General features: G+C 37.4%; 1 protein-coding gene across 1 annotated transcript in view; it reads right to left on the bottom strand.

Annotated features, from left to right (window-relative positions):
- LOC124598833 (transformation/transcription domain-associated protein) overlaps positions 1-27,845 on the bottom strand; it is a 441,523-nt gene that overhangs the window by 211,135 nt on the left and 202,543 nt on the right. The window contains exons 29-33 of the mRNA XM_047136029.1: positions 24,172-24,404; positions 9,679-9,811; positions 8,124-8,257; positions 4,695-4,856; positions 2,782-3,039 (exon numbers count right to left, since the gene is read on the bottom strand). Coding sequence (XP_046991985.1) covers positions 2,782-3,039; positions 4,695-4,856; positions 8,124-8,257; positions 9,679-9,811; positions 24,172-24,404 — 920 coding nt within the window. The remainder of the gene's footprint in view (positions 1-2,781; positions 3,040-4,694; positions 4,857-8,123; positions 8,258-9,678; positions 9,812-24,171; positions 24,405-27,845) is intronic.

The raw sequence follows: 27,845 nt of genomic DNA, 5'->3' as shown, positions 1-27,845 counted from the left end.
AGGAATTTAACTGTCTGATTATTGTACAAGAGAACACTACTATTAAGGGGAGTAAAAAAAAAAAAAACTATTAAAATTCTACTCTTCCAAACCAAATAGTATCATTACTAAAAGGGCTTTACGACAGTCATACTGCAACTATACAAGCAGAAGATGAATACGTGGAGTTTTTTGATGTGACAAATGAAGTGAGAAAATGCAGAGGATGTTATGTGGGATGCATGGGATGGCTGGGGTGGACAACTGATAGCAGGGTACTCAACAATCTATGGTTTGAGGAAGTGAGAAAGAACGAACTTCGTGGTCTGTTTTCCAGAGCGTAGACTGTTGATTTAAGTTTCAGTCTAGAGATAAACATGAAAAAGACAAAACTAATGGTTGTTAATTGCCAAGGTTTAGATCAAATTCAACCTACAGGTTGCTTGAAGGATCTGCAGGTAGTATACGATTGTGTATATCTACGATGACGGAAAATGTTACAGGTATCATGGAGAGAGAGAAGAATCCATTCTTCGACTACAGAAGAACTTGGCATCACAAGGCAGATGATGTTGCAGGAACCATGGACAGAAAGAAGAATCAATACTTCCATTATTAAAGAACATGGCATCACAAGAAGTGTCCTTTTCATGTCAGCCGAAGATATTCCAGTTCCTAGGGCACATTTTGAGAAGAGAAGGAGATAATTTAGAATAAATCATCTTACAAGGCAAAATCAAACACACGAGGCCTTGAGGAAGAGCAGCAAGCACAGGGTTGGATCAAGTGAAGAAGATTACGGGCCTAACTCTTCATCTTACATTAGGAAGACCTAAGATCACTATGGATGGAAGTGTCCAGTCAAGGATTCAATTACTTAAGAAATGAATGAAGAAATGAGGTCACTACGTTCAGCAATGAGTAAACATACTAATGATGATGATAACAATAAATGATTATTCTTTCTACCATCATGTAACAATGTTGAAACAATGATTTCCATATGCAAGTCATTTGTGAATATGACAAATAATGGAAAATCAAGGGTGGAATAACGACAATATTATGAAAAGTATAGACTGCTACTCACCATATCGACACACACACACACACACACACACACACACACACACACACACACACAATCTCTCTCTCTCTCTCTCTCTCTCTCTCTCTCTCTCTCTCTCTCTCTCTGATGCAAATGCAACTCTCACACACGACCACTGGCTCTGGTTGCCAAGGCCAGTAATATCAAGTAATAATCAAGTGACCAGGAGTAACTGTTGCAAAAATTTACACATTCGCATATGACATGGAAGAAATGAGCCTTTTTGAAGTTTCCGCTGAGTAATGCCACCCTCATGTTATTGTGGCCTTTATTGTTAAAAATACTGAAATGCTACTCTTACAGATTGGATGCAAGGACTAGCCATGCAGCCAATAGACAAGGAGACAACTGCACGCACCTCATCATGGCAGCTGCTGATAGTTATAAAATTACAGCACTATAAATTCCTGTTTCTACCCACTCAATTGCGTTTGGAATTTAAATTTCAGTTAAAACTGCCTTCTTGTTTTGAACCTTATTCTCCCAACAAACTGGTCAGTTCCTTTGCTATGCAATTAGTTTTCAGCAATATGTGACTTCACAGTGCAATCGCACATTAAAGCCATGAACTGTTTATTTTAATGACTACATTATTTCTGCAACTGTTTTTTTTTTTTTTACTTTAGTTTTGTAATATTGTACAATTTCAGTCTTAGGTACCTACATATATTTGTTAGCTCTCAGAGCATAAAGTATCTGCGATGGCAAATATTGCCAATTATGCTGATATTCTATGATCAAATAGCTAACAAATATACGTAAGTATTCAAAGATGTACAATAGTATGAAAATAAAATCAAAATTAACAGTTGCTGGCATTACAGAGTCATCAAAACATTCATAGACCAAGGGTCAAAGGCACTCCAGATGACACTGCATGTCACTGCTACATTTGATTTTAATATTTCAGCAGGTTTTAAAAACCATTATTATTATGCCACAATTTCATTCAGAGAGAGAGAGAGAGAGAGAGAGAGAGAGAGAGAGAGAGAGGTTTCCTAAGCACTACACTGTCTGACTGACTGATTTGTATAGGAATTATTTAATACTGTGTTACTGCCACTTCTGTATTTATAGAGCAGGCTAAATTATTTAATGGGGTATTGCCTTAAACAGAAGAGACCGAATGTCACGAGACCTAACCAAGCACACAAATTACTGAAATTACTGTGGGCTTACTGAATACTGGCCATGGTATTGAGATTATTGTGTCTGCCTAATAATCAGCAGTTCAGGCTTACGCATTAATATTCCACTACATATTTGCACTACTACTGATTTGTCACCCCGAACATACAGGTAGACGATGTGCTAGCTAGAAAGTGCTACTATTGTTTCTGGAGTCTCATTTTAAATGTACATATTTTGCAACCATTTGTGAAATTAACATCATTGTGAAATATTTTCATTTTTGTGGCAGCTCTGTCCACTTACGAAATTTGAAAAAATAAAACTTGCATTTATGTGCAAGGCCATATTTATCATAGAACAAAGTGATGTGCAGAGACCCAACTACATCACGTAAGACAGCAATATAAGGAAAAGACAAATTGCTACTTACCGTACAGATGACACATCAAGTTGCAGACAGGCACAACTTCACATAAAAGCTAGTTATACTTAGTCAACAACAAATGCTCGAACTTAATTCTAGTTGTATATTTTTGAATTGTAGATGTTAATGAATGTATTACCTTGCTTACAAAAACGGAAACAACATTTTCAGGATTCTCTTGATCTGGAAGGGGTGGAGTACCAATTATCTTTTCTCCTTCCCCACGTTCAAAACTTTCAGCAAAGCATGGTATAAGTATCATCTGCAGAACCTTCGCTTTCAGGTCTTGTGACATCTTTGGGCTGTGAAAGACATCCACAAAACGGAAAAATGCTGTCCTTTTCCATTCAACCGTATAGTTCTCTGCAACTGTTGTTTCCAGGAAATTCCTCAAAAACTGAAAATAATGAAACAAAATTACAAATGCTCTATACTTTATGTTAAACATTCATCTTTGACAACAAGAAAAACAAAGCGTAAGTCTGGTTTGGGTTGACTGTGATGTCTTTATTATTATATTTGTACATGTGATTTAAGTTCTCCTCATGGCTTAATTCAATATTTATGTACAAACAGTTCATGAAAGGGGTCTTGAGGAATACTGTGTGTTGATGAATTTAATATACAATGAAAATTTACAAAAAAAGTGACAGCTACCCTTAGTCTTCTGTTCAGTAACAATAAGCCACCACAGAGCTCACATTTGTAACATATCAAGCTATTGATATTAGTTAACAATCCTTTCTTTTAGTAAACTTGTGACATAAATTTAAGTTCTTTCCCATTTGATTCAGTACCTCATCATTTGACATTCTTCTATAGTGTCACATTTCAAATGATTTTATTCTCTTCTCTTTGAAGTGTTCATTCCTAGTCAGCATTTTATATTCCTTCTATATGATCATTATCACGTATTTTGCTACCCAAATCAACTACTTTTACTGTATCAATTTCGAATCTAATTCTATCAGCATCACCTGATTTACTTCAACTACACTCCATAATGCTTGTTTTACTTTGCTGATGTTTATCTTATTACCTATTTTCAAGACACTATTCATTACATTCAACTGCCCTTCCAACACCTTTGCTGTTTCTGACAGCATTAAAATGTCTTTAGCAAATCTCAACGTTTTTATTTCTTCTCCCAGAACTTTAACTCTCTTTCCAAATTTCTCCTTGGCTTCCTCTATTGCCAGCTCAATGTACAGATTGAATAATACTGGAAATAGCTCAACTATGGCTTCTCTTTCATGACCTTTGACTTTTATGACAGACTAGAGTATGTTTTCAGTACTAATCATAAGTAACTTTTTTCATCCTTGCTATAAACAAATTTCAAAAAGTGTATGTAGTCCAGTCACATTTGTCAACAGTGTTCTCTAAATCCTATAAACATAAATTTGCCTTTCTTCAATATCTTTCTTCTCAGAAAAGTAGCAGGGGCAGTATTGCGTCGTGTGTTCCTACATTTCACTGGAATCCAAATATATCTTCTCAAGGGTATTTCACCTGCCTCATATGTATTGCACACCACATGGAATAGGTTTGACATGAGGATTTCAATAATGCTGAGGGAATGACTTCTACTCCATAGGTCTTGCCTGAACCAGTCCCTATGATCTGGTTTGCTGTAACGTGAAAAACTTTAAACTATCCCTCAACTTCTTTTTTATACTAGGCAAAATAATGAAAGGAAACAATGTGGAGAGAGATCTGTTTTCATCTCATACAATGGACTATCAGATGAGTGCCTGTCATCTACTTCTCACAGTATCTATTCTGTCACATTTAATTTTCATAGCCAGGTTTCTCTGCCACAATCTTACACTGATGAAATATGTGTTAAATGCATCCTGGTCTAAGGAACTAATTAGTGGCATTACATACATAAGCAATCTGACACAATAAATCTACTAACTGTGGACCAGTTCTTTTGATTGTGGTGTCAATAATTTCTGCAAATTCCATACATAAAACAGAGTAATTTATACTTTCAACCTCTCACAAATGCTACACAAATGTGCCAGAAAACAGTAAAGAGATGCTCACCTGGAAGTCTGGGATTACATGGTAGCAAAATGCACGAAGGAGTTGGAATAGTAAGTCAACATCATTAGGGTGATGGCAGAAATAATGAAGCAGTATCTTGACTATAAGTTTTGGTTCACGCCAGTGTCTTGCATCTACTCCTTCTACTTTCTTGTGGAGTTCCTGAAAGCAAAAAATGTTCATGTAACTACAGTAACAATGCGTAAAAAAATTTCAATAACACTTAGATCACAAAAAAATGCTTGCAACAAATAAAACATTGGCTGTCATAAACAAAAATCATTTTATTTAGAATGTTATTATGACTGTGTGCAAAACTTAAAGACTACAATAACTTTCCCATGACTCTTCACTGCCAAGTAACATTACTTGATGAAACTTTGACCATATTTAGGAAGAAATACGCAATGAAATGAACAGAAATGACACTTTTACTCGAAGAAAATAATTACATTGAATTCACCACGATGTATGCTGGTCTTCTGGCATTAAAAAAGGTGGAACATGGTTCTTAATAGGCTGTGCCATCACCACGAATAGTAACACAAGCTCCACAATGCACTCCCATACTGGCCACAAGATTTGTACAGAGTTCTTGTGGTAAGGCATTCCAATTGTCAGCAGCAAGGTTGGGTTGCCATTGGTGCACATGGACATGCTGCAACAGATCTTCCTAACACATCCCCAACAGGATTTAAGTCAGACAAATGGGCAGCCAGTCTATTCACTGAATATCCTCCAGCTGCATGGTTCAATGCTGTTGTGCACTGCCATTAATAAAAATGAAGTCAGGGCTGAATGGACTCCTCAAAAGCTGCACATGGGGAAAGAGTACTCTGTCAAAATAATGTCTACTAATGCATGTACCCTGTTCAAGATTTGGAGTTTTAATGCCCATGCATCAATATGCCTCCCCACATCACAACACCTGGACCATCAAAGCTATTATGTTTGACAAGTTCCCACTTCTCGTTGTATGAAGATAGGTCCAGAATCGCTACTCAGATTGAATCTGCTCTCATCAGAAAAAGAGTATGGGATGCCAAACCTTACTGGTCCAGTCACTACACTATTGGCGCCATCATAAATGATGCTAATATGCTAATACGCAGGTGCGAACGTAACACAATGTACCACGTGTCTGGCAGGGGGACTACATCCAAGTAGTCACTGTGCCACTGTGTAGCGTGAGTTTCCTTGCTTTGCAGTCCTGTTTAATGTGCTTGCAATTGTACCCACTGTTTGACATGGGTCCCTTCTTTCCTGTAGCAAAATATAACAGTCGTTTGTCATTGTAGATGAGCATGGTCGATCAGCTTTCTCTACTTTTGGTAACAGTGTCTTTGGTTCCGAAAGCTCCCCATCCATATGAAACAACGCTGTAGGCAATACCAAATACCTGGGCTACACTCATCACACTTCATCTTTCCTGATGATTTTTCATCTGTGACGTCATCCACATGCTGTCTCAAAACCTTGCTGTAGTGAAGAACATCGCTACACTGTAACTACTCGCTGATTGACACGCACTGTCTTTTCCGATTCCTCAAACTTTCTTTAGTTGCGGGGCCTGCCCCATTTGGCACTATAGTCATGCTGACTACATTCTACGTGAACCTCCAGCTTTCTGTGCTTGACTGGAAGACCTCAGGCAATATGTTCCCAACTTTCCAGTAAGTAGTTAATGTGTTGCATTACTTTATCTATCTCATTTTGCAGAGTAATGTATCTCTCACCATAATGTGCCTCAAAAGTGATAACCTTGTACTCTTTTGCACAGTTTGTTTAAAAGGGGGCTTAGGGTTTATTGTCCCACTGAAAACAATGTCACTAGACAAGGAAGAGAAAGGTCCAGAACAAAATTTTCACTCTGCAGCGGAGTCTGCGCCGATAAGAAAACTTTCTGGGAAATTAAAACTGTGCTCTGGATCGAGACTCGAGCTTGGGACCTTTGCCTTTCACAGGCAAAAGCTCTACCGATAGAGCTACTCAAACACAACTCACAACTCGTCCCTACAGCTTCAATTCTGATAATACTTACCTTCTAACCTTCGTAGAAGCTCTCCTGCGAAACTTGTAGGACTAGCACTCCTGGAGAAGAGGATATTGTGGAAACAAGGCTTAGCCACAGCGTCTGACTCCGCAGTGAAGTGTGCGCTGATATGAATCTTCCTGGCAGATAAAAACTGTCTGCCAGACCAAGACTTGAACTCTGGACCTTTGCTTTCGTGAGCAAGAGCTCTACTGACTGTGCTACCCAAGCACGACTAACGATCCATCCCCACAGCTTCACTTCTGCCAGTATCTCGTCTCCTACCTTCCCCATTTAAACATTATTGAACAATTTATGTCATTGCTCCTTCTCTCTTCACTTGTTTAAGATTTTTACATTTTCCTGGCATCTTATTGCTGTACGTACTGCATAATCATAAGAAAACTTCCTCTTTAGCCCCCCTCGACAAATAGTGTGTTGTAAATATGATAGGTGTGCTGTATTTCTGCTAGTTTTTTAAGTTTTAACTCTACAACAGCCTGTAAAAAAAGCAAAGCAACAACTCAGTTTGTGCAACTATCAACTGCAACGACCATAAACCGTGAGTCCCTTTAGCGTTGTTACAATCAGTTTCGACCCTGTTGCGTGAAAAGTAATGGCTCTTTTAACATTCCCTTGGGGTATGCCTGAAGTTACTTTTATTCTGACATTTCCTCTCTGTAGAGAATGACTTCCTGTATTCTTCTTGGCAGAAACTCTTCAATCTAACCACACAGCTGGTCCAATATTCCATACACTTATACACTGTTCATTAGACTACAGTGCTGAACTGTATCAAGCTCTTTCTGGAAGTCAAAGAACATGGTATAAACCTTGGCATTGGTATCAACTGCTTGCTGGGTCTTGTGAACTAACTTAGTGGACTGGGTTTCACAATATTGTTGTTTTCAGAAGCCATGTTCATTCCTGCAGAGGAGATTTTCTGTCTTAAGAAATGATACAAGGTGTCAGCACAAACTGTACAACAGACCAACATCAGAGATATCAGCCTATAGTACTTTGTGTCTGTTTAATGACTTCTTGAAAAACGAGAATGACCTGTGCTGTTTTCCAATCATTAGAAATGCTTCCCTCATCTAATGCTCTATGGTAGACTGCTATTAGAAAAGGAGCAATTTCTTTCATATACTCAATGTAGATTCACACTGGTATACCTTCAGGTTCCATTCGGTTACTCAGGCAGCCAATACCATGATCTCTTATTAAAGCCTGTGTGGGCAAAAACTCACTCATGACAACAGCTGCAAGAACACTTCCAACTGGAGAGCATTCTTGATGAGGCAAACTTAACTTTATCTGGTGTGAGATCATTTAGCTCAATGGATGAACACATAAGAAATAAGTACTTCAGCTATATGCACAGCAAAAATACTTACCAGGTAATTGTCATCCATCCACACCTTCTTGAGGGAGTTAATAAGCATTTGCTGTGTAGACAACCATTGTCTATCAAATTTTATTATAGCTGCTAACAGCATTATTCCAATATACTGAACATCTGCCTTGTCACCTGTAAGCAAATTCCTCCAATACATCAATTTATAAGTGAAAGAAAAACAATTCAAAAAAATATTAAGTTCACATGACTGAGGAACAAAAATAAAAAATACAAGACACAAAGAGAGAAATTTTACTGCTTTCTTTTTATTTATGTGATGATAAAACCATATAGGAAAATGAAATAAAGGAGAAATAAGAAAGCTGTAACTGGAAGAAACATTTGATGAGGAGAGACAAGCTTTCGTCAGCACTGAAAGTAAAGTCAAAAACATTTAAAACACCACAGACATTCCTAACAGGGAGACAGCATCCTGGTAATTTAGAAAAGGCTATTAGACTGTGCACAAAGGAGTGAGCCTGTTAATTTTGGTGACCTCTAAAACTACAAACCCCGATGCAGTTTTCATTCGTTCCTTACCTAAAAGAAGCACACTACTTAACCATAGGTTTTGCATACTTCTAACATTCTCAGTACACTCCTCTCCCTTCTTACCTCTTTCAGTAAAAGAGTATGGACTGGCAGTGCATAAAAACGAAACAAACAACACCTAGCTTCACTAATTTCATCATGAACGGTAATTTTGTTTAATACTTTGGAATACTAAAATCTCAGATTTCTGAAGAATAAATACAAGCAAAAGGAAAGTATTGAGGAAGTTACAGTGGTTGTTGAGACATGGTGTAATGCATCAAATGATGGAAACATTGACCAAATTAATTCTTACACTTTAAGCTCTGATAGTCCTGGTAGTTTTGTTTTTGCAAAAAGGCCACACAGTTAAAAGTTTTGTTTTTTCAAAAAGGGCACACAGTTAAAATCCTTCGCCACATTTGCCACAAAACCTGTAAATGATCACATTATGTGTAATTACGTAAGTATGAAATGAGAATAAATGATATTCATTATTATTACTTTTATCAGTCAGTCAACTCCTAATGATTAACAGCGACTGAGCTAGTCCACGTATACCAAATTTCTTGCACAATTTAAGTTCGGGTAAGAAACATGCGCTGAAAATATGTCAAAACAGCTTGAAATGCAAGTGGAAGTCAAGAAAAACTTTTGTTGTGAAATATGAAGTAAACGCTAAATGCTGAAAGTTTACTTTCCACAACAAAAAGACATTACTCCTTTTTTCTTGAAACACACAGGGAGGAGAAGCATGTGGCATAGGAAACAGCAAGTGTGACATATTCAGAATCCTGTGAATATCTCAACTTTGACTTCTCACGGTTGACTCCTCATATTTGTAACGCTACATCAAGTTTAAATACTAATCTAGTGCTTGTTATACAAGGGATGTTTTTGAGCAAAAATGTGCAACACCCACCAGCAAATTTCGAAAGTGGTTTTACTTTCTATATTCTCTTTTGTTGAAAAAATATAAGTCACAAACAGCATGTTTCTTGCTAGTAAATAATTCTACTTACTTGGATTTACATTCTGTGACAGGATGAGTGCAGACAATTTTGCTACACCTGGTGGACTCTGGAAGACATCTCGCAGTGGTTTACCCTCCTCAGATTTCACAATGTGTTCGAGAAATCTATTCCACTGTGGATCCTGCATTAAAATAAGCAGATGCAAGTAACATCAACTTCAACAGTTTGGCTCTGAGCACTATGGGACTTAACTGCTGTGGTTATCAGTCCCCTAGAACTTAGAGCAACCTAAACCTAACTAACCTAAGGACATCACACACGTCCATGCCCGAGGCAGGATTCGAACCTGCGACCGTAGTGGTCGCGCGGTTCCAGACTGTAGCGCCTAGAACCGCTCGGCCACTTCAACAGTTGACATAGGACAATTAAAAATTGAATCTTCATCTCTCCTTATTTTTAAATGACCCCAAGCAGTCAATGTGTTTATTCAACTACATTATTATTTAGTACATTTACAAACTACAATGTGACTGATGTCTACAATGAGTTTCCAATACACCGCTGCTATCCTTAGTCACATATTGTCATTCTAAGTAACATAAACATACGAGCTCTCTTTATTTTTTCTTAATGTTTAACAGAAAAATCTGGAGAAATTTGTTCTGTCCCACAAACAGGAGCTTTAAGGAGAAAACTAGGGAAAAGGACAATAAAAGAAGTAGAATATCAACTTACACATTTTGGACATTATGTAAGGAAACATAACTGTATTATCCATTGATCAAGTATATCCTTCCACTATCAAGATAGAAAGAAGGATCCTTTATTGTATGATTATATGATAGCAGAACAAACACTGGTAGCAGTTACTTCTGTAAAATATCTGGGAGTATGCGTACGGAACGATTTGAAGTGGAATGATCATATAAAACTAATTGTTGGTAAGGCGGGTACCAGGTTGAGATTCATTGGGAGAGTGCTTAGAAAATGTAGTCCATCAACAAAGGAGGTGGCTTACAAAACACTCGTTCGACCTATACTTGAGTATTGCTCATCAGTGTGGGATCCGTACCAGGTCGGGTTGACGGAGGAGATAGAGAAGATCCAAAGAAGAGCGGCGCGTTTCGTCACTGGGTTATTTGGTAACCGCGATAGCGTTACGGAGATGTTTAATAAACTCAAGTGGCAGACTCTGCATCGCGGTGTAGCTTGCTCGCCAGGTTTCGAGAGGGTGCGTTTCTGGATGAGGTATCGAATATATTGCTTCCCCCTACTTATACTTCCCGAGGAGATCACGAATGTAAAATTAGAGAGACTAGAGCGCGCACGGAGGCTTTCAGACAGTCGTTCTTCCCGCGAACCATACGCAACTGGAACAGGAAAGGGAGGTAATGACAGTGGCACGTAAAGTGCCCTCCGCCACACACTGTTGGGTGGCTTGCGGAGTATCAATGTAGATGTAGATGTAGAAGTAAGAAACGCACTCTGACAGAATGCATAAATACACTTATAATTTTCTCTGTCTCTTGCAGCGAAAGCTTTGAGCACAGTCCAAATGTGTAAATCAAAAGGACTGGGTATCTTCAGAGTGAAATAGTGCAGGGAGAAAAGGGGTGGAGTGCCAGCTTCTGGTGCAGTTATGCCTTTGAATAGCTGCAATTTAGTCAGAAGCCCTTTTACTTCAACATGGACAGCCAGTATACACACAGTTCAAAGAGCAGATTTTATATCATGCTGTGCATCAACTACCAAATAAATTCACAAACAAAACCTAACTGCACAGCTCTAGACTTCAGATCCACACCTAATGATGGGTCTTCTGTATAGGTTGGACCTGTTGCAAAGCTTAACTTCTTGGGCCATTAAAATTCTCATTCCTCTACCTCAACATCCATCAACATTGTTATTTCTGTGTGTCATTACTGCCACCACTGCTGACGGCATTTGGCACCTGAGTTGACAGTAATGCAGGATACAAACTTTCCCCAACTTCACCCTCTTACAGCCCAAAACAGTCAAGGTTTACTTCCTTCTCACTCCACCCTATATGACACAGCTACACTGTCAGACTTTAGTCTTGTACAAATTGATTTGCTTGGAGGGTGAATACATGTTATATTTCACTTTCAGAAGATAGGTATCAATTTGTGCAATTATTCAGTGTCTGGAAAGTTAATGTTCAAGAAATGTATCAATTTTAATAAAAATGTTCTGCAATTTTAATAATTATTCATCTATTTCAGCACTTTGTGTTTAGCATACCTCTACTGAAACCATATAGTAGTAAAAATAATACAAGAACTGCTGAGAAACACAAAAATTTCCAATAACAGTTGGAATTGGAGTTCTTTTTGCTATGAAGTAAATAATAAAATAACCTGCTTGATATGCAATCATGAACATCATAAGTCAACATATAATTATTACAAAGCTTTGGTATAATTACAAATAAGTAGGTACATGAAAATATAAACTAAAAAGATAGTGCTAAAAGTTGTTGATTCTTACAAACACAGTATCTGAAATGAAAGTTCTTGGAACAACTTCTTGTCCCTTCCAAATTGTGTCAGAAGTCTGCCAAGGAGACAGTTTGGTACCATTACAGTTTGGTACCATTATTATTCAACTGTATGTGGAAAAAGGTAATGGAAAATAGAAGAAGAAAAACAAAATGTTACTAACTATGAGGGCTGTGCAGAAAGTAACAGATGCTTTGGTCTATTGTGGCGGTGGGCAGGGCTACAGCAACCATCTTGGTGCCACAATTTTCCTATACTTAAAATTCATCCAGCGGTGTTAGCACGTGGTCTGTGTCTCTCCTTCTTTGCTTTCTGTGACATGTTAAAATTTGCATTGCAACAGAAAATGGTACAACTTGTGAGATGTGTTCTGTGAATAGGTTCCGTTGCCAAAAAATTGCAAACCAAATGAAATTTATTATGACTTTTGTGATGTGTATGGAAGAGGAATAGCGAGTCGTGGAAAACTTCACACAAAAATTTTGTTTTTCACGACATACATCCACACATGGCCAAAAGTACCCAAGAGTTCTTACAGGGTTTTGGATGGGAGGTGTTTGATCATCCACCATACAACCTTCCCAGCACTGAAGACATGGCTCGCTACGCAATGCTTTGATACTGATGCTGAACTGCATGTCAGTATTAACCAGTAGTTGCAATTATAGGGAGCAGATTTCTATAGAGATGTTACTGAAAAACTTGTGCCACCGCACAATACATGCCTAAATTTGAATGGCGGTTATGTAGAAAAATAGCTTAAGAGCGTATCTTTAAAATGTATACAATAAAATTTGGTTTTCCCGCATTGTTAATTTTTTATTTCAGAAAGTCTGTTACTTTCTGGATAGCCCTCATACATGAAGCTGGGTACATTGGAAGAAGCAATAAATTGTTTGATCTTTGCAAATGATCTTGTAATAATAGATGGAACTTTAAAAAATGCAAAGAATAGGCTAGAACGTTTGAAAGAGACTGCAGAAAAAGCAGGTCTACAAATATTGTCTGAAAAGGCAGAATACATGACTCATGAAAGCAACTCACCGTGAATTTTGAAAGTCAAGTACGGCAACACCAAGAAAACAGACAATTTTCAATGTCTGGGCGAAAATATAAACATAAAAAGTGAAAAAGAAGCATTTAAATCACAAATTAAAAAATGAAAGGAGCGAACATGAAAGTGAGACAGTGGTACAAAACAAAAATGTTCTTATAAAGATGTTAAATTAAGGCATTACAATGCAGTTGTAAAACAAGAAGTGCTGTATGAGTTGAACACACTGCGGGATGCGAAAGGGCATTACAAGATTTGGAACAGAAAGGCAGAGGAATCTTGCAACAAATATTAGGTTCAGTCAAGAACAAGGATGGAAACCACTTTTTGTGACCAAATAAGGAAATATACTCATATTCTGCCCTCAAACAACAGACTGGATTAGGAAAAGAAGTGTTATACTCAATGGACATTCAGAGAGAATGGAGGAAGAAATATTAACAAAAATGATCCAGGTATTCTTCCAAAACAGGAAAACAGACAGAGAAAATGGATGGGAGGTAAGACAAAATGGACTTAGAAGAAGTGCTGGTTAAACTGCACACCTTAAGAGAGACACATTCTGACTAGAAACAATAAATTACTGGAAGTAAGAAATTCTCAGGTTTTCAAGGAAGATAAAACAAATAGCAAAACAACTTGCATAAGATGACAGGAAAAGAGCTCATTCCGAGAAAAGAAAGGAGTTCTGAATGAATTAAGGAAAAGAGAAATAAATAGTTATCTTAAAGTGGTCATCTGTACACACGAAACAAAATTTAAAAAATAAAAAATTATGTAGGATTATCGAGACAAGAAAGTTGGAAGAGCTCAAATTGAGACTGAAGAAACAACAGCTAATGTTTAAACCAATAACACAAGTGAAGCGACAGCAGAATGCACGTTACATCTTGCAGGCCTCAATAGCTGAACACTCGAAACCTATTACTGAAGGTGATTTCATGTGTGTTTATTATTGTTTTTCCATAAAATGTCAAGGCTTTTAAGCAGTCTCTTTCTATCAATTCACAGTCACAGAAAGAATTACTGATTTGGCTGGCAAATTTAAGTATTCAGATCAAAGCAAAATCAGTTTCTGCAAAAAGTAGTGTGGAACGTACTTAATCCCCTGGCACAATAAAAAAGGAAACATTTACAAGCGATACACCAGAGGACACTGTGCTCGCATCGCTAGAGTATGATCCACTGCCATTGGCTACAGTAGGAAAAGGGCACACACTCCCAGATGTTAAATTCTGTTGCCTTTTTGGGTTTAATTCACCATGTTCATCAATTTTAGCTTTTTCTGGGTGAGGTCAAAGGAAAGAGCTCTCAAAAATGCATGTTTTGGCGTATAATTTGTGGCCATAGCATTTCGGAAAGGCTCAATTACCCTATACCCAAAAATAAATTTCAGTTTTTTGATGAGTTTTTACTTGCTGTTATTTCTTATTGTTATTTGTTATTTTTTAAGAGCCGATGCAATTAATTCTTTAGGAATCCTCTTTAGGAGAATACAAGAGGACTTGAGCAGGATTTGTGATTGATGTAAAGAATGGCAGCTAGCTCTAAATATAGATAAATGTAAATTAAAGCAGATGAATATGAAAAAGAATCTTGTAACGTTTGAATACTCCATTAGTAGTGTAGCGCTTGACACAGTCACGTCGATTAAATATTTGGGCGTAACATTGCAGAGTGATATGAAGTGGGACAAGCATGTAATGGCAGTTGTCGGGAAGGTGGATAGTCATCTTCGGTTCATTGGTAGAATTTTGGGAAGATGTGGTTCATCTGTAAAGGAGACCGCTTATAAAACACTAATACGACCTATTCTTGAGTACTGCTCGAGCGTTTGGGATCCCTATCCAGTCGGATTGAGGGGGGACATAGAAGCAATTCAGAGGCGAGCTGCTAGATTTGTTACTGGTAGGTTTGATCATCACGCAAGTGTTACGGAAATGCTTCAGGAACTCGGGTGGGAGTCTCTAGAGGAAAGGAGGCGTTCTTTTTGTGAATCACTACTGAGGAAATTTAGAGAACCAGCATTTGAGGCTGACTGCAGTACAATTTTACTGCCGCCAACTTACATTTCGCGGAAAACCCACAAAGATAAGACGAGAGGTTAGGGCTCGAACAGAGGCATATAGGCAGTCATTTTTCCCTCTTTCTGTTTGGGAGTGGAACAGGGAGAGAAGATGATAGTTGTGGTACGAGGTACCCTCCGCCATGCACCGTATGGTGGATTGCGGAGTATGTATGTAGATGTAGATTGTCACAATTTATTGTATAGCATTGTACTGCACACTTAATTTCCTTCACTTCTACAAATTTTATACAATGTATTCGAGAGGATTATGATTTCTTATCATATATGCCAAGTACATGTGTTTTTGCTCATATTTTGGAGAATTTAACATTTTCCTCCATTCTGCATTTTTCTCATATTGCATTTTTTGGAGTCTGGACTGCACAAAAACGTAAAATAGGGATTTCACTGTAGTTTCATTTGATTAAAACACCTATGTCTAGGTTTCAGGCAGGATTCCCCACTCCTTTTTTCGTTCAGTGCTCAGGTGCTATTCCAATGTAGTTGGTGAGCCTCTTCAATGCTGTTTGGGTTTAGGGGAAATACCAGTGGGCTGAGGTGTCAATGAGTGTTTGGATTGAGGAGGGAGGCATGCTAAGATAGTGTCTGCAGTTGCGCAAACCCCATGTGCCAGGGTGGCATGGTGGTCAGCACATCTGCCTCATCAACAAGAGACCCAGATCCTGATTCCTCGGTACAAATTCTCATTCGTCACTTCAGTCTGCACATAAACACATCATTCCAGTTCATCACATTATATTGAGGTACACTGGCTATCCTACAGCACCATTCTTGAACAACTCTGAGACTTAAAAGCGGAAAAATACCTGTCCTTAACAAGTAAAAATCAAGATGTAAGTCTTTTTCTTGAGAAAATTTGGTAGCAAGATTTATCCTCCATGGCTGATACAACAAAACACTTACTTTACTTGTATCCCAAACTTCAAGGAAAAGATCAAATCATCACAAACATGTGTAAGTAAGTTAAAGCACTCAAATGTAAGCTAGTTTTATGGGAAAAGCAGTTGGAAAATGAAGATTTAACACCCTTCCCCACCTGCAACTCGAAAAAAATCTTGTTCAGGTGAAAGAACATCACATGAAAAAGATGCAGTAAAAATCTTCAGAAATGAGTTTGAACCAAGAGTTGTAGATCATAAAATATTTAAAATCAAGTTTTAATTTGTTGTCTCTCATTTATAGAATCAGAACCTAATCAAACTGAGATCCAGAGTGATTCAGATTTGAAGACAAAATTTAATGCAGTTTGTGTATCTGAATTTTATAAATACAGTATAATCTAATTAGCGCAAACTCACATAAGACGAAATTGTGGTTAATGCGAAAAAAAATATTGGTCCCGCCAGGAATACATTAGTTCTTATGGTATGTTTTATTGGTTAACACGAATTTCGGTTAAGGCGAATTACGAACTCTGTTATGTTCTTAGCGTAATTAAATTTCACTGTAACAAAAACTTCTGACCTTAGAGTATTCTAAAGCGTAATCCCCCCCCTCCGAAATGAATGTAGGAAATGTAGCTACAAAGCTAATTATACTTATTGTTGACTCGTTTTTAACGTATTGTAGTCGGTAGCCGCGATTATCACCTCAACAATCAGCATATGCTGTACGTTGTAAGACATTCAATAATGTGTGCAGCAGCATTTAGGAATGTACTCAGTGCCAGATTTGACAGGTGTTCTGTTAGTCGTAGCCATATAGAGTTGGAATACTGAATAAAAACTACAGTTACAACTGGTACCGTAGCACGCGAAAATGGCAAAGAGGAAACAGACAGCTCTAAATGTACAGTTAAAGCTTAAGATTCTAGACGAAGTGGACTGTGGTACCAAGAAAACAGCAATTGCAGAGCAGTTTGGAATACCTAAATCTACTTTATCTACGATTATTAAGAACCGAGAAAAAATCATAAATGCTGCGGCATCAGGTTCTGGAAACAAATCTAAATGACTTCATACCGCCAAGTATGAAGACATTGAGTCGTTACTGCTAGAATGGTTCAATCATATGCGTGCACCTAACATACCTTTAATTGGCCCTGTGATTCAGTCAAAAGCAGATGATATTGCTAAAGATATGGGCATCGAAGGCTTCCGTTGTTCTGCTGGTTGGTTGTATCGGTTTCAAAAGAGACATTCAATTTCACCTGTACAAATTTGTGGTGAAGCAAATTAAGTTGATGAAGAAAGTGTGAACAGCTGGTTGAATGAATTCAACGGAGTGAGGGAAAAGTATGCCTTGTGTGATGTGTTTAATATGGATGAAACTGAATTTTTCTACGATCTTTTACCAAATCACACCCTGGGGGTAAAAGGTGATAAGTGTCACGGTGGAGCACGAAGCAAACAACGTGTGACTGCTGTACTGTGCTGTAATGCTGACGGCAGTGAGAAGTTTTGTCCCTGGGCTATCGGTAAATCCGAGAAACCACATTGTTTTAAAACCATAAATATGGACACTTTACCTTGCATCTACTCTCAACACAAGAAAGCTTCGGTCAATCGCACATCGTTTTGCAAGTGGCTTCTTCGTTTCAACAGTCGAATGGTTGCTCAAAATAGATATGTTGTTCTTACATTGGACAGATGTACTGCCCATAATATTCACGATCTGAACCTATCCAACATAAAGGTTCAGTTTTTCCCACCCAACACCACAAGCCGCCTTTGGACCAAGGCATAATCTCTCTCATACAGAGAGCTTATCGTAAGCGACTTGTAAGAGCTGCAATTTGTGCTGCTGAAAACAAGAGCGCAACCCCAAACTGCAATCTGCTTGACGCAATAAAAGCCATCGCAGCAGCCTTGAACTCAGTATCGCCACATCATATAGGGAAGTGCTTTAACAGAGCTTGGAGACATAGCAACACTGAAGATGTCCACGAGTTAGAAGATGCCACTTCACCTGATGAATGGACAGTTCTGCAGGACGTTGCGAACCCTGGGATTAGTTTCGAAGAATTCATTAGTGTAGACAACAATGTTGCCGTATGTGTGTATGTGGAATCAGATGTGCCAAAAGCTGTGAACGAGGTGCAAGAAGGGTCATCAGAAGAAAGTGAAGAGGGAAAGAATACAGATACCATTCCACCTACCCGTCAGGAGATGTTTACAGCCTTGGACTGTTTAGCAGGGTTCGCTTCAACATTCGACGTCACTGCTGGGTTTACGGACACTATCATTACAACTGGTTGTGAAATTACAAAATATTATCGTTCCCATGAATGTCAGCAAACCATGACCGAATTTTTTCCAAGAAAGTAATGTACATAATTTGTGAGTACTTGGATTTACAAGCACTTTATAGTGTCATAAGTCTACAATAACGTGATTGATAGTGTAGTGTATTACACATTAGTGTACTGTTGCTTATTAAAATCTGGTTTTTTCACTTAACACGAATTTTTATAACACAAACTCCTGATTTTTCGGTCTCTTTGGATTCGTGTTAACGAAGTTTTACTGTACTTGAAACTTCCTGGCACACCAAAACTGTGCGCCGGACCGAGACTCAAACTCGGGAGCCCCGCATTTCTTTTACTGTATTCACCTGTCGGGTATGAAAATACTCAAAAATTTGTGTACGAAATTATTTCCAGGTTGGGAAGTACTTATTGATGTAAACAGCAATTTTCAATTATGAAAGGAGATATATCTCCTAACAGATTCAAAATTTCAGACATTCAATTTGGGACAAGTTTCAAAAATAATTACTACAAATAAGTTTTCTCCCGAAACAGTGAAGGCTGTAGCAGAAAAGAGATGCCAAGTTTCAGGAAGAAAACACAAAATTATCATTCTTCTTGTGCTTTGTACTACATTTCTTCTAAATAAATGAATGTTTCTTTGGAAACTGAAATCGAAACCCTTCATAATTTAAGTATTTGGTATAATGAAAGCAGCCTCATTACAGATATACTGAAAATGGCCTCAAGATGCATTTACTTAATGGTGAAGTTTGTTGTCAGCAATCAATCAACTGTTGTTTTCAACATTCATAAATAGAATTCTAGAAGAAGGAGAAATTTATATTACCCGTGTGTGTGTGTGTGTGTGTGTGTGTGTGTGTGTGTGTGTGTGTTCCACATCATCTTCAAAATCTCTGAACCAATTTCAAACACATTTGGTACACACATCGTTTACTGTCAGGCAAGAATCACTGTGGAGTTAGGAACCACCTACCTATCATAGTTCGCGAATGTGACTTCATCAACAATGAGATGCACGAGAAACTGTTGCATCATGAACGACATTTAAATTTGTAACTTCTGTGTTACTAACTCTATTTGTAATAAATTTTGCTGCCAGTATAGGTGTACACATAGGCTGCTAAATGTACCTATACTATTATATCATGGTATTACACATAGTTAAGGAGATATGACATCATGAACACAGAGATGGGTGAAAAATGCTGTGTCAAGCATGAAGTTTTAATACATTTATTCTTTGCTGTTACGATAGTCCTAGAGCCGAATCACTTCAAAAGGAATCCCCGAAACCTGGCAGCGCTTTTGAAAACTTCTGTGAGGCACAAACAGCTGTAGGTGAAAACAATAACCATCTATAGAGATACGAAGAGGCACTGCCATGAAGAAATTTACAAAATCACTTTGTAGACACACGAATCAGCAGCTCCCAAAATGCAAAAACTGTCCAGGATCTTTGTATGACTGTTTCATTGCTTCACATGTGTTTTCAAAATGAAATATTTTTGATACTGCAGAACAAAATCAGTTATTTTTACTTTTCTTTTCTAACAGAAAACTGGAACATGAATACCCATCAATGCTGGGATTGTCAGATAGTATGCTGATAAACTGCTTGAAATAACCACAGACCAAACATAGAGGAGGGTAATGGAACCAGTTTACAAGTGGTTCACAGCAAACAGACTCACTCTTAACCTTCCAAAAACTTGCATCTTGTAACTCTAAATAAATTAAAATGACTTGGAGGTACCAAAAGTAGCAATCAGTGTACACACACTATATGAAACTCCATGTGTGAAATTCCTTACCATCTGAGGTCATCAGTCCCCTAGATTTAGAATTACTTAAACCTAAGTAACCTAAGGACATCACACACATCCATGCCCAAGGCAGGATTCGAACCTGCGATCGTAGCAGCAGCGCGGTTCTGGACTGAAGCGCCTGGAGCCGCTCAGCCAGAGTGCCCAGCCCACAGAAGAGGCACCAAGTGGCAGACAACCACATTGAATGAACACTGATAGATATTAACGTCTTAATGTAAAATCGTAGTTATCTAACTTTCAGTATTTTGACAGAAACTTAAAATCCTGAGCATATTCGGACAACTTAAGAAAAGAAATTCAAAACATAAAAGTTTGTATCTGTTTAAGCACTGACAAGTGTTTTGACCCTAGAGAACATCTAGTAGTACATTTGTAGCCTGGATGTCATATTTTGGTTGTCACTGTGTGCAGCTTTGCATATTCAACAAAAACACACGGACTTTCACACTGTCTCCTGTATCGTTGGTTAGTCAAAAAAAAAAAAAAAAAAGGATAGCTATAGTGATCCTGAGTTTGACATTAAATTTAGCAGCTCAGAAAATAAAGAAGAATGTGATGAAACTTCATTAGAGACTGAAAGTGACAACAGTTTGTCAGTTGAGTGACAAGTGCTTGCCAGTAGTAAAAGATAAATATATACACTGTCCTCCAGCCAGCTCCTCCAAGATATATGTTCACAGGAAACTGTTGTGAAATACATGGTTAGACTTCATAGCTACACAGAAACTAAAAAAGGAATACAAGTTGCAGTCTGTTTTAGTCAAAATCCAGTGCACAAGTGTACTAGGGATTTTATTACTAGCGATCTTCGAAGTCTTGTAGCTAGCGATCTTCAAAGTCTTGTAGCTCATTATTTTAAGCTTTAAAAACTGTCTTCATACATCTGTGTGTAATGCCATTCATTACACAATGTTTTACACAAAGAAAAAATATTATTTTTTGGAACATAATATATGAGAAAAATTTCATTAAGTTAAGGGGTAAAAACACCCCAGCCAAGTTCACTGCTCACCTCAGGCGCAGTCACTGTAGAGTCTTAGTGACAGCACACAACTCTGGCCATGTATGCCCATTTCAGCTCCATCCAACAAAAGACTTAATTTGATAGCTAAATACCATCTAGCTGTTGTTATTCAGTGTGCTTGTTTGCCACTAAACACCTCCTACGTAGACAGTAGCGGTATATTCCTACCATATTACTGTTATTCCTAGTCATAAAGACAGACGACAAACAAAAAGGTGGCAGTAGCTTGTGGATAAGTTAACCAAAAAGATCAGTTGTGCTTGCAATGCCCTTAGAATCTGCCACACTGTGCTGATCCACCAACAGGATTACTGGTGTATTTCACTTTTAGCTGGTTAGTTATTTGCACATTTCGTGCATTGTGATTGCAATCTCTCTTTATGATGTGAAACAAGTCATTTTTACAATTGCAGTACACTTTTTTAGTGAAAAGTCCTGATAGAACAAAATAATCTCAAGTGAAGACAACAAGTCACCAAACAGTTCAGGCATTAAGCCTTCAACAGGCACATAAACAAGATATGAAATTTTGCTAGCATTCAGATAAATCTTTTTTTTTAGCCAGCTAAAACACACACACACACACACTAAAATTATTGGGGGAAAAACCTGTGGTTTTCACAAATAAAGGCATTTTCTTCAGATGTTTTATTTTTGTCTTCCGCAACAAAGAAGATACCTGTTAATATGGCAAGATTTGTTCCTGATGCAACCTGTATTAAAGTATTAAAATGCTCACCATGGGTTTATCAGATAGGCATAAATTTAATCAAACTTAGTGCGTGCATCACTTCCCTGATGTTATTTGAACTTTGTACATTTTTCATACACCAATGGAAGGTGTGTCTATTACAAGTCTAAATCTATGAGAGCATCATATGACCATTAGGTACAAGACTAAGAGGAATAATATTGAAACAGTGATGAGCCACTACTGTGTAAACAAAACAGGATTACTATCATTAAAAGCCTCTAAAAGCTTATTGCAGTCACATTTATCATTCCTGACCATCAAAAAGTTCCAAACACTTGAACACGTCACTGCGCATGCAACCACAGTTACACAATGAACTGAAGCTGTGGCTACGTGATCAGTCCACACTCTGAAGTCTATGTATCATTATGAGCTGCACTGTGGGAACGTCTTTGCAAAGTTTATTAAAGAAAGCACCAGATTCTATGACTTGTCTAAACTGAAACCTCTTTTAATTTAGTTCTTTGCCAAACAAATTTTAAAGGCTTCTGCTTCACTGTTCCCATGTGGTGTCCCTATTCACAAAGATTTCCATTTTAGAATCCTGATCTCTTATTGGCAAAAGTTTTGTTAAAAAGAGGTTTCAGTTTTGTTCAAACACGTTGTGACGACACACTTTTTATCTGGTAAGAAGTTTTTGGAACAGACTGACAATGTCACCATAGACAGTTTCTTGTTGCTCTTGGTGGCCGATTTGTTTATGGAGGATTTAGAAGGAAAAGCACTGGAATACTATAGTTTGAAGCCCACAGTATTTTATTGGTACTGTGGCCCCATGGTGAAGACAAATTACAAGAATTTTTAAATGATCTGAATTCCATCAACAAGCAAATCCAGTTTAGAATGGAAATTGAAAAGAAAGGATGCCTATGACATTTTGGTTCAGCACAATGATGATAGTACTTTGTGGTATGCAGTATTTTGGAAGGTGACATATACAGATTCTAATTAATGAAAAGGCTTTTCCAGTTGCTCTGTATAACTTTCTTATTATTTATTACACAATATAAATGTGTAAACAAAAGTTGCAGAACGAGATTTTCACTCTGCAGCAGTGTGTGCACTGATATGAAATTTCTTGGCTGATTAAAACTGTGTGCTGGACCAAGACTCAGACACAGGATCTTTGCCTTTCGCACACAAGTGCTCTACTAACACTTGCCCGTGAAAGACAAAGGTCCCGAGTTCAAGTCTCAGTCCGACACACAGTTTTAACTGCTAGAAAGTTTCAAACAGTTGCAGATCACATGGAGAAACTAATAACATATGGATTTATAATTATGTGCAAATCATTCCCAAACAATGACCATTCTCAGAACTTTGGTTCACACAGCATGCATCATTGCTGAGGAGAGCAGTCTACAGGATGAGCTTCTAGTCTAGGGATTTTCTTCTGAAGCTAATGGGTACTCTCCACAGCACACACATAAGGCACTACAAATGAAGCCAAAGGTGGGCATAAGGAATGCAGAAGAAGACTACAAAGATTTAAATTCCTGCCATATGAGGGAAGTGTATTGTCAAAAATAGGTTGGGTCCTCCACAGGCACAAAGCAAAAGTGATTTTTCGAACTCCACTGAAGACAGCAGCACTCTTGGATTATAGATGATTTGATTCCCTATAAACCAGGGGTTTACAAGATTCCCTGCGAGTTTGGCCTTTCATGGATTGGATAGATAACTCTTACAATCCATGAAAGACGCACCAAGTACCACATGTACACCCAAGTTTTACAGGCCCAATAAATTGGCTGTAGTTGATCACTGCATCGTTGGTGGTCACACTATGGTGTGCGAAAATAACACAATTGTAGCATCATTGTAATCTTTTTGGGACTTGGTGGTGAAAGCAGAAGCTACAATTCATCTGGCAAACAACTTAATTAACAAGGACAGCAAGTTTGGCTTATACAAATCATGGAATCAGGCAGTTTCTTTAACAGACTTCTGAAGACATTGCCACAGTACAGCTCCCAATGTTACATCAACCCCCCAATATGGATTTACCATGTAGCCTCAGATTCAACCATACTAGTAAGCAGTAATAGTATACATAATACTAACCTTCAGGTAACATTCTTTCAAGAACATATCAATTGTTTCCTGTGGGTATCTTAACAGAAACTTCATAAGAGGCTCACGAAATGGCGAACTTGCTTCAATATTTAAAGTTTTTTCTGTATGTAAAGTCAATCGACAGAGAGGTTCAATGTACTTTGAAATAACTGAAGGGACCTGGTGAAAAATATTAATTATTGTTGTTATCTTTTGCTCATGTTCTGTAGTCTTTGTTACACCTGAAACAAAAAAGATACAACATTTACTTCGAATGACAAATCTTACATCATATCACTCAACAGAATTTTAAAAAACAGACTAATGGGACAAAAGTAAAGTTCAAAGCAATAAAAGGGAAAATATCACCATCTATCCAATAGTCTACTACTTAACTGACAACATGACATTTGGTAATAAAAGTGCTGTTACAAATCCGTGAAGTTTTCAACACTATTACTGAACCATGAGAACAGCTTGAAATTTATGCCACAAAAGCACCTTTTTATTTCAGACACTGATTTATAATTAACTGTGCTCATCACCCCCCACTCACCTTGCCCCTTCCACTCTGTTTTCTAGCTATTCCTGGCTCAGGTGTGGCACTGTAAAATGAATATTTTTGGATTCTGTCCTTAATACTAAAGATATGTTCCAGTTTCTCAGTATATTATAAGTATCTGTCACATTTAATATCCCATATGTCACTATAACCACACATTTACTGATGGTATATTTTTAAGCAGCCCATTACATGTTGATTAAAATCTTCCAACTACTGTCTTAGAATCGAAATACTGTGCAGAAAATGTAATCATGTTCACCTTGCTGGGGACATGAAAACATCCCAACAAGCTGTCAGACATCTGGAAAAGTAGAAATGATACCCTTCTTAAGTGATAAAGTTCTTTTCTACTGTCACTCTCCAGCTTATGGATCACATAGACTTTGAAATAAAATGGGTGGTGGTTGTTTGCTTTGAACTCTCTCTCTCTCTCTCTCTCTCTCTCTCTCTCTCTCTCCCCCCCCCCCCCCCCCCCCCCCCCCCACAGCTCTCTGTGTGTGTTTTATTTCTTCTTTGCTCCCCCAATTCACTTTATACACACTTTAAAATATTGTGGAACGTAAGCACTTGCACTACTTTTTTTGTATTTCATATTTTTTGTTCTTTACAATTTCCCTTCACATTGTTATAATTTGACAAGTATTTTTACACAATAGAGAAAAAAATAGAAATCGCTCATGAAATCTGTCATTTTATTACAGAAGATGTAGATTTTAACTATTACATATTCATCTCCAGTGATAAACATTACAAAACGGGAGAATCGGAAACAAATGTCAGATAATTAACACGAAGTCACAAGTGCAAAGATAAACACCACACAGTTACATACCATACAACAACAAGTGATATAAGTATAAAGTGTCACAAAGTAAACAACAATGGTTGTAGAACATGCAGGAGTCTAACATGAACTGAAGCCATTGCTTACATGGTTGAACAGGAAGAAAATGCTATATTTATGATGTGTTGTGCCCTTTATTGAGGCACCAGTGAATAATTGAAAAGTGGAGGTATACAATTTCTAATTTTTTTTAAATGCACTGAACAATAAAACCACAAGTAGTGATCAAACCATAGAAAACAAATCACATGTGTGAAGCCACAGCTGCAGCATGCTCAGTAATAATAAGTACAGCACAGTGTGTAATGTATTTTTGCATCAAAAACTAATGAAAGAAGATCCATTTACAATTCCATACTACAGTGAAAATTACAATATTAAAAACAATGTACCAAATTAATTAAAATATGAAGGAATGAAAATAGTACAATAAAATATGGTGCCTTCTCTGGTCATAAACTAAAATCATACAGATCGTAAAAATGCATTAGCCCCTACTCTGGGTTTACAATACAAACATGTGGAATACAATAGCATTACAACATTGAAAGATATGAAGCTAGCCTGATGCACATAAAAATGAACAAGTAAGTAAAATGAAGGAATGTCTCTGGGTTATGGGAAACAAAATATGTTCAAACAAAGTGGGATTCAGTGAGATGCTCTTAATGGTCTTATGTAAGTCATAAAACAAGCTAAGGAATAGGATAGCCACACTTTGTGTAATTTATTTATTTTTACATTATTTTGCAGAAGTAAATAAAGTATGAAATTAGTACAGTAAGTTAAATAAGCAACTATAAAAGGTATAATGTACCAGCTTGAAAAACAGATCTTGGTACAGATCTTGTTGTAGGCTATAAATTGACAACGTGACACTTTTAATTAATGTTAAATGTGCTGCATATTGAGATACAGTAGTCCTTAAGAAGATGAAAACAGTAACAAAGTAAACAATAAAACCTTACTCAAATTTTACCTGTTAATCAGCCAAATAAGTATGCGACCCGGGTACGGAATTATTGAATCGAGTTTAGTTACCCTCATCTATTTACAAGATGTTCCTCGAAAGTTGCTACAAGTGGGTACTTTTCACGACAATCTGCCGACTGACTAATTGGACGTCAGAGGATCTCTTATTTCAAAAAATCTCAACCTCCTCCAAAAGGTCCCTCAACCATTCCTTCTCTGCATGATGCACCAACTTAACATGTGACAAGCAAGATGGAATTGCATGTCCACTCTGGATCATGTGGGTAGTAGAATTTGATTTTTCTACTGCATTCCTCTGTTCTAGCACTACATGTTCACTGTGCCGAATTGTGTAAAGTCTATCCATTGTAACGGTACTGTATCTGAATATGCAGTACATTTAACATTAATTGAAGTTGTCATACTGTAAATTTATAGCCCACAACAAGATCTGTCCCACTTCTTCATGCATTACTGGTGTTTCTGTTATTACCACAATATGAGACATATTGGAAGTATATATACCGTGTCTCTGTGCTGGTTGGCTTTTCAAGCCAGTACATCATACTTTTTATGTATGCTTTTTAACCTGCTATATTACTTTCATATCTTATTTGCTTCTGAGTATGTAATGTCAAAAAATTACATGAAGTGTGACTATCCTATTCCTCAGATGGTCTCAAGACTTATTTTATCCCAGTGAGGGTGCAGGTTTGAATACCCCCGGCAACACTTAATCCAAGTTTTTTTGAGCATATTTTACTTCCCGTAATTGACACATTCCTTTATTTTATTTGTTTGTTCAGTTTTATGAGCCACTGGCTAGCTTCATACTTTTCGACATTGTAATGCTGTCGTATTCCATGTGTTTATACTGTAAACAAATAGATGGTGTTAATATATTTTCATGATCTGTATGATTTTAGTTTATGACCAGAGAGGGCACACCATAATTTATAGCATTAATTTTAATTCCTTTACGTTTTAATTAGTTTGGTACATTATTTTTGACTTTGTACTTTTCGCTGTTGTATGGAATTGTGAGTGGATCTTCTTACATTAGTTTGTAACACAAAAATACTTCACATATTGTCCTGCACATACTGTTACTGAGCCTGCTATAGTTATGGCGCCACATGTGATTTGTTTTCTATGGTTTAATCAAAGAAATCTGAAAATTCAGCATTTTGAAAAACACACAGACAACACGTAAATATAAAATTCTTCCCTTGAAGTTTGATTTTTTTCCTTTTTCATTACTCACACTTTAGGAAAATAGAGAGAGAGAGAGAGAGAGAGAGA

This window comes from Schistocerca americana, chromosome 1, assembly GCF_021461395.2.
Source record: "Schistocerca americana isolate TAMUIC-IGC-003095 chromosome 1, iqSchAmer2.1, whole genome shotgun sequence".
Classification (NCBI taxonomy): Eukaryota; Metazoa; Arthropoda; class Insecta; order Orthoptera; family Acrididae; genus Schistocerca; species Schistocerca americana.
The sequence above is the reverse complement of the archived record's forward strand: the minus strand, read 5'-3'. Positions and strand labels throughout refer to the sequence as shown.